Here is an 8556-nt window from a genome sequence, read left to right as displayed (position 1 = left end):
TGTATTATAAGAACATACGACCCTTCTCAGGTTCTACATTGCTTCCTTATGTTGGTTCCAATGCCCACGTTGAGGTGTTGGCAGTGGACTGCATAAATATTGAACATGCTCTCATATGGTTGCCTGGGTAGACAGAGGGAGGGTAAGGAGGGATGTGGGAGTGGAGGAATCTGCTTAACCTAGTGAATGGACACTCTTAGATACAATGATTCACACGTTTTTTAGTACTTTAAGTCAAGATTTCTGGTGGATTATTGGATTGCATGAAACAAGGAATATTGTTTATCGGATGGATTGATATTGAGGTGTTCACATTGAGGTAATGTGTAGAGGGTAGTGTAGTTTGGAGAAGTGGCCTAGACAATGTGAAGTAGACCAGTTAGGTACATGAATGCCTAGAGATAATTTCTCAGTAGCAGTTAGGTACATGAAATGTGAGGGAGGTGAAGCTGGTTAATAATCTGGCCCCCAGGACCACCATCTTCAGCCTCAACGAGGCCATTATCATCAGCCCCATATTGTTAAAATTAGTAACAAGGTTATAGTATATCAGCTCGAGTCAACAGGCTTACCAAGACTCCAATATTGAACATTCTTTGCTTAAAGTCAGATTTACCATACATCTCAAACGAGTTTTTCATATACACTACCATATGATGCATGTCTGCCCGGATCTTTTGATATGCACCGCCAAATGAACATGAGTTTATCACTATTGCATGCAGGCTTAAAAGGGTTTCCTCAATGTGTAAGTACATTTTAACGTTTGCGTTAGTAATATTTTATAACACTAGAAATTAAGATATATTTTGAGGTGAGAAATTACATTTATTAAAAGAATTGAAGCCCTTATCATAAGCTATTGTATGTGCCATAGTTCTTTCTTTTGCTTACAAGCATATTTGGTATGGTACATTTCGTTAGCGTATTTGATATGGTACATCTGCTAAGTCCTAGAGGAAGCCTCGGGATGCAACCACTGCTTTAATCTTGGCAGCCACCTCATCCACACTCAATGTTCCGACTTCCCCTCCATGTCTAGTACGGACAGTCAGTGTTTGGCTTTCTACTTCCTTGGGACCCACCACCGCCATGAGTGGTACCTTCTGCACTTCAGCATTGCGGACTAACTTCCCCAACCTCTCTCCAGATGCCATTTCTGCACGAATGTTCTGCTCTAGCAGCTGTTTCACCACTTCTTGACAATAAGGTACCTGCAGAAATGATTTAATGCACATAGATAAGAAAAACAGCCATGTATTTTGCAGCTAATGAAGACTTTCTCATTTAGATTGATGAATGCCGAAGAAGGTTAATATGACAGTTTGGACGAGTGAGGATTTGAACACCTCAAATTCAGTACCCATTAACAGTGAAACTAAGGCATCTTTCCGATAAGTTACTTTTTTTCTTATCAAAAACAAAATTTCTATTACACAGGAAAATGTTATAGAACCATTTTTCACAATGTCCCATGTCTACTCTGAAGAGAAATATTCATACAACCATATTTCCGACAAATTGTCTCCTGTCTCTATTAATCCTACTAAGTCAATCAAGGGCTACACAAATGCGTTGCCAACCAGGACATAACAAACAGATTTAAATAGATTGGGCAATAGAAATTTGTCGTGCACATAGGCCCAGGCCCCAGCCCCATGGACCATGATCTCACTGCCCTCTCTGTTCTGGATCAACCTATGCTAGAGAACTTTCGAAGCCAAAAGTTGCAATATATCTAGAGTCTTACATGTGCCGATAACAAGATTCTTTATTCCCGTTTTATCTTATTTATATGTTTACTGGCCTCTTAAAAGAAGTTAATATATCTTTCTTTCTTTCTACTTAGGAGTGGAATCCGAAGAACACTATTTTTGCCACTGAAGTGTCTTTTATGAAACAAGAGGGAGACACCATTGCCTCTTTAAACAAGGCTTTGGCCCACTACACAAGGTAATGGAACATGAGGATCACCGGTGCCGAGGAATTTTCTGGCTAGAACTCAATAGACACAGGGACAAGTTGTTGAAGGACAGGAAAACGTTTAAGATGTAATCTCTTGTTTGGTCTTATAGGCCATTTTGGCCTCTTAAAAGACATTAATATTTCTTTCTAGGTATGTCTAGAGTATCACTGACTTTAGCCTAGGTATGTCCAAATGTCTCCTGTCTCTACAAAATGCACACCTACATTCCAAATTATAATCAATTAATCACACTCCTCAATGTATGTACAGTCAAAAATGAAATTATGTGCACGTGAACCTTGTGGGTGAAGGAACAGCGCCTGCCCAGAAATGTCATAGAATGCTCTAGCATACTCATCCCAAATCTGAGGTGAAGTTAGTTGTATGTAACTAAACATTTTCCATGCTATTTTACTGTCTTGTCTCAGTAACCTATATTTGGTTAATTAAAATTTAGCCAATATGATCTTTCTCATAAGATGTTGCCATGGCAACTCCTGAGGGATCACTCTCCATCTCCATCTATCAACTGTGTGGATGTATGGGGGGCAGGGGATACGCTACAACTTCATATCCGGTACCAGAGCAGCCATTCTACCAGCATTGGTGCCATGCCATCGGTTACTAATGATTATGTTTCAAGCCCTTTGCTTTTAGCAAGCTAGACTAGAAAAATACTTTTGTTTTATTTCTCATGTCCACAAGGTAAGATACACAGATGTATTTTTTGTCATCTTATTGACTAACCATTCTGGTCTTTTAGAAACACTAATATATCTTTCTTTGGCTCCCTGAAGACTTGTTCGTGGGGTGTGTGCAATCACATGCTGCAAGAACAACCATTCTGCCTCTATTCACAAGTGGCATGGAGGTCTTCAAGATTGGGAGGAGTTAAAAGATAAATTAGGAATAAGTTTTGTAGAGGTAGGTATTGAAAGGCTGACCTTCAATATCAAGAAGAAAGATTTGGTTAAGAGAAATAGATATGGGAGAATACGGGAGCATAGCATAGGCTAGACTAATATTTGAAGCCCAAACCTTAAAGTTGATTTAGATAGAAAAAAAAAGTCTAAACATTGACAAAATTGCGGCCTTTGTATATAGCTCAGATTGGCGTTACATCAATAAAGAGTGTCAATGTAGAAGGGCAGTATCTCACAATCCTATTGAACACACAGGTAATGCATCATTGTGCAGCTGCTCTAATCTGCACATATGAAATCAGCATCCATATGCCTAGAAACTGTCCCTTAGTTCATCTTGCACACAAAAGAATAAGCATCCTCCTCCAGTGATTATTTCTCATCCTAGTCCAAAATAATGGTTTGGCATCAACTCTTTTGAAGAACAGACAGTCAGCATGGCTAGTCCAAAGGCAGATGCTAGACTTCAACGGAAACCATGCAAAAGTAATTTAGAGCGAGGGCAACCACACCTCATGGAGGAATAATGCTCAGCCTTGCTCAAGGCGCCCTAGGATACACATTATCATAGGCATACCTTGCTTTGAAGGAGACACAGAATCATTGCCCACATTTGAGCATGACCCGCAGATAGTTCAAGGCAGAGGACATTCATGCCATATGACAGAGTTAATTGACATCATCTTATGACAGAGTTGATCAACTAATCTACTCACTTTCTACCGCTTAGATTTTGCATTTATCAAATTCATCTCTTGTATCCTCCACATTACTCTGATTCAAAGCCTAGTTTACATAGTTTAGGTAGACCCACATGGATATAGCTTTTCTCAAATTTCACTTTGGCTTTTTGAAAACTAGCTTAACTTGTTGTTTCATTTTTGTTTATTTTTAGGTATAACTTAAATAGATATTCGAAACTCCAATTTTATGTGATACACTTTGCACTGCAAGAATATCTTTTACTTGTATTCAAGATAGACGTCTTTCACAATGAAGTACCTCTGTATCTGTTACAGGAAGAAGTCGAGCTTGCACGGGAGCCAGCCATAGCGGAAAATCACCTGCATAATTCTCAATCAAAATACCAAAGAACCGTTCTAATGAACCGAATATAGCCCTGTGGATCATGATAGGCTGTTTCCTTTCTGTAATTGAATCAACATAAAGTAGCTTGAACCTCTCTGGAAGGTTAAAATCAACCTGTATTCCAAAAGCCCACTTTATCACAGATGAATAGATTGTTAAGGGGGATAGCATTAAGTCCGAAATGCACCATGCAAGCTTACCTGGATCGTAGAGCATTGCCACTTTCGGCCAATTGCATCTTCAATTTTAAGATCAATCTTTGGGCCATAAAATGCACCACCACCTTCATCATACACATAGTCCCAACCTTTATCATCGAGGGCCTCTTTCAAGGCTGTTGTTGCCTTCTCCCATATATCATTAGAACCAACTGCCTTTGCAGGTTTCGTTGACAAGTATACTTCATATTTTTTGAAGCCAAATTCAGAAAGAATATCTTCTGTCAGATCAAGAACTCCTCTAATCTCATCTTTGATTTGGCTGGGAAGGCAGAATATGTGTGCATCATCCTGTCATAGATACATTAGGATGTAGTGTGAATCGTGATATAGCATTGAATTCCTACTCCATTACACAATGCATGTAATCCATATAGAAGCTCCAAGTAGCCTAAGGAAAATGTTGTAATTCAAGTAGCTTTCATCATGCATAAAAGTAGTAGATAGCACAACAAACCTGTGTAAAACCTCTAACACGAAAAAGTCCATGTAAAGTGCCTGACTTCTCATATCGATAGACTGTTCCAAGTTCAGCAACTTTGAATGGCAAATCTCTGTATGACCGTAAAGCAGATTTATAGATTTGAATATGATAAGGACAATTCATAGGCCTTAACTGATAAAGCTCATCTTCTATTTCCATTTGATCAAACATGTTCTCTTTGTAGAAATCTAGATGTCCACTCGTTTTCCATAAGTCTGCCTTAGCAACATGTGGTGTAAACAGTAGATTGTATCCCCGTTGCACATGGATTTTTCTCCAAAGATCCTCAATAAGAAGTCGTACAATAGCACCTTTTGGGTGCCAAAATACAAGGCCCCCACCCGCATCATCCTGGAGTTTTACCAGCCTTAGATATCCATCCAATATTTTCCAAGGTTGGAGAGAATGTTACCAAATACCTGAATAGAAAACAGGTCAAGTTCTTGTCCAAGGCGACGATGGTCACGCCTTTTAGCCTCCTCTTTCTGCACTCGATAAGCCTTTAATTGCTCCTCTGTCTCCCATGCAGTTCCATAAATTCTTTGCAGCATCTTGTTTTTCTCATCTCCTCTCCAATAAGCACCAGCGACAGATTCTAAATCAACTGCTTTCTGATTGATTTTTCCAGTTGATTCTACATGAGGTCCAGCACAAAGATCCCACCACTCATCACCTGAACACAATAGTACTCTGATTAACAATGTCGTTATGTATTGTAGTATTCACTGGAACTTCAACAAGTCATCAACAAGCGACGAGCTGTAAGGATGTGGGAAATATAGATATTGTCAGGGCTAGAAAGGGATTGTATTGGATGTAATCATGGACTAGAAAGGGCTAGAAATATACATATTGTAAGGGCTAGAAAGGGATTGTATTGGATGTAATCATGGACTCTGTCTTTAATATTGTTTCTTGTTCTCTTGTTCTCCCATTGATCCTCTCTCTGGACTCTCCCATCTCGGTGTTGCCTTCATGCCCTTGTTCCAAGGATTGCACCCAGGCTGCCCTCACGTTTCATCATATCCACTTGCTCACCTGGCTCTACACTCACCCATGTCTGCTTGCTCATCCAATACCCATAACATAAGCCAAGGAGAAATACCCTTTTACTACCATGTTTTGTCCTTTTATAGATCTATACATCCCTCAAGGTTCTTTTAAAGAAATAATATATGTCGTGACTCTCTATAAAGTTCATATTGTCGTAAATAATCATGGGTTTGTGGATGCCACATAGCAATTTTATCATTAGTTCCTAATAATATTTATCGTGACTCTCTAGGGTTCATACAAGAGACCCTAGTTAACAGGCCATTGGCATGCACCTTAACAACATAATACACCTCACTTAGAAGATCTATTATGAGAACATCTAATTTGAAAACGTTTTTGTTTATATTGTGTATCCTAATCCTGATCCCAAAGGAAAACAATAAACTTGTTTGCATTGAGTAGCAAATTACAATATTGAAGTCAGCATACCCATCTCATAAATTTCGAACAAAAGAAAGATACTTCAAACTTAACTAACCAATGTGATAGATTGTTATTGGCTCTGTCTTGATACTTTGTAGTATCTCAAGCTTGTACGGTTCATTGATCTGCTTTATTCTCCGCTCAGCCTCATCCCTAGTAACTTCTTCCCTTCTGAGCGGCATATTGCGGCTAATGATCCGGTTCTACAAAAGCCGTTGCATCAATTCTAGTAGATAATAAATGCCTTGAAATACATGTAAAAACTGGCCAGAAGCTGATATTCAAGAATTACCATCTCCTTCTTTATTCTTTTTAGATCTTTGTCTGTAAGTGGTTCCTTCATATCAAAATCATAGTAGAAACCCTTCTCAATCCAAGGGCCTATAGTAACTTGGGCATCAGGAAATAGTTTTTGTACGGCCATAGCCATGATATGTGCACTCTGTACCATACAAGAAATAGACATAAATCATCAATAATAGAAAAAAAAGGTATCTCTTTTAAAAGGCTAGAATGGCCTGTAAAACCACACAAAAGGTTATATCTTAAAATGTTGTCTTGTCTCTGAGAAAAACAAACCAAAATAAATGTAAAAATGTAAAAAAAGTAAATAGAAATAGCGTAAGTTGTGACTAAAGAATCTCATCATCTATACATGTAAAATTCGCAAGTCAGATATATTGTAATTTTTGTCTTCGAAATATCTGTAGTATAAGTCAATCCAGAATGGAGAGGCCTGTGAAGTGAGGTAAGCACCTGCGATGGCAGGAGATAATGCCCATTATCTATCGATAACAAGAGTGATGAGATTATTGACAAGGGAAACGCATCTTCAGATGGTTAACTATTGTGAAAAGAAAAAAAACAAACTTTGCTTTCTGCTTTTGTTTCTTAGCTCCTTTTAAGGTCATCGTAAAGACCTGAGGGTAACCAAATGCTAAATTGTCCTGAAAACAATTAGCTCCAAGGGATGTACTACAGCGAGCATCACAGATGAAATGTTTGGAATCACAGCAGCACATATTTACAACAAGTTCACTATTAGTTTCAACGATACTTAGGTCATAGAGGCTGTCATACATACATACATACATATATATATATATATATATATATATATATATATATATATATATATATGTAAGAAAATGATATGGCTATTGTAGAGTATTGTTTATGTGCTGTAGGCATACCGTGTGGCGAATTTGAAGCAGGGATCCGGAGGAATCATTAGAAGGCAATATCACCATCTTCAGATCGAGATCCTTCTCCTTCTCTTCCTCATCCTCTGAGTTCTCCGCCTCATATTTAGATTGCGATTGTGATTGCGCCTTGGAGGTAGATGCTGTTGCAGATATTATCGAAGATGCAGGACCTCTCTGCTGCTCTAAATGACGGCATGGACACAGAGGAAATAGGAGCGGGCGATGAGCAGCCGCGCCACCGAACGTGTCCCTCCTCCTGAAGACATACATGTAAACAGAGACTCATGAGAAGGGAATGAAATGATGGGTGACCATCACTCACTGGGGCTATTGGGAAGAGAGAAGAGAGATTGATTGCCTGGGGAGGAGGAGAGAGGAGGGCGGCGGCTGGGGCAGCCGCAGGAGGGCGGCAGAGTTGATCATGCCTGCGTTACCACTAACGCAGCCAGCAGCATAAGGATCAACAACAACAGTAAGAACAGAGAAGAAAGAGAGTTTGTAGTGTGTAGATAGAGCACCCACCTCCTCCATCCAATGAGAGAATGCTTTTGGCTTTTGCTTGGGTATTTGAGCTTTGAACCTTGGTCCATGTCAAAGTATGTCTCGGTGAGCCACACACACAGCAATGCGGAAGTTCACCAGAAAGAAAGTGTTGATTCGCTCCACTATGTCACGATTCACGTGAATGAGAATGGCTACGTACCACCTACCTAAGCTCGTCAAGACCGACATCAGTGATCCTTGTTGCGAGGGAAACTAATGAATACTTTCAGTAGAGCCACGATAAGATCCTAGAAACAGAGGATCTTGGTGCAGACAAAGATGACAAGTGCAAGTCACAAGGAATTAAGGATCCGGCATTGCCCTTGTCATCCTCTGGCACATGATAGAAGTTGTCATTTGTCAAGCTCAAAGCAAGTTATATGAAAGATTTCATATTCCAATCAAAGTGAGTGCTATCAGGAAAAAGAGAAAGAAAATAATAAAGCTAAAACAAAGCAAAGTATATCTTAAATGGTAAGAGCAACCAAGGTTCCCTTGAAAACATTGACAATTTCTCTACCTCACTTTGTTAACACACATTTTTTTCCTACCATATACTTGTTAAATGAGAAGATCGATAATGCACATGTCAAGAAGTGTGTGAGCTATGAGAGGATCAATATTGCACATGTTGAGCATTTGCAGATCT

At 39.2% G+C, this 8556-nt stretch overlaps 1 protein-coding gene across 1 annotated transcript; it reads right to left on the bottom strand.

The window, feature by feature from the left end:
* Positions 1-813: 813 nt before the first annotated feature.
* EMB2761 (threonyl-tRNA synthetase, putative / threonine-tRNA ligase) lies at positions 814-7855 on the bottom strand. The gene is made up of 9 exons (XM_087316235.1): positions 7723-7855; positions 7353-7620; positions 6452-6601; positions 6215-6362; positions 5100-5353; positions 4654-5031; positions 4179-4487; positions 3892-4092; positions 814-1214 (listed from the first exon to the last, which is right to left on the bottom strand). Exons 1-9 carry the CDS (start codon positions 7785-7787, stop codon positions 954-956), a joined length of 2034 nt encoding a protein of 677 aa, XP_087172361.1. The 5' UTR covers positions 7788-7855; the 3' UTR covers positions 814-953.
* Between the last annotated feature and the right edge of the window lie 701 nt (positions 7856-8556).

Source organism: Azolla caroliniana, unplaced genomic scaffold (genome assembly GCF_043228905.1).
Source record: "Azolla caroliniana isolate FFs.n. ecotype wild unplaced genomic scaffold, voAzoCaro1.0.p SCAF_1, whole genome shotgun sequence".
NCBI classification, from domain to species: domain Eukaryota; kingdom Viridiplantae; phylum Streptophyta; class Polypodiopsida; order Salviniales; family Salviniaceae; genus Azolla; species Azolla caroliniana.
The sequence above is the reverse complement of the archived record's forward strand: the minus strand, read 5'-3'. Positions and strand labels throughout refer to the sequence as shown.

Coding starts and splice junctions, on each gene's coding strand:
- EMB2761 (XM_087316235.1), bottom strand. CDS start 7,787: ATGATCAACTCTGCCGCCCTCCTGCGGCTGCCCCAGCCGCCGCCCTCC. Junction 5,032..5,099: donor TTGACCTGTTTTCTATTCAG/GTATTTGGTAAC, acceptor GTAAAACTCCAG/GATGATGCGGGTGGGGGCCT. Junction 4,488..4,653: donor GTGTTAGAGGTTTTACACAG/GTTTGTTGTGCT, acceptor TATCTATGACAG/GATGATGCACACATATTCTG.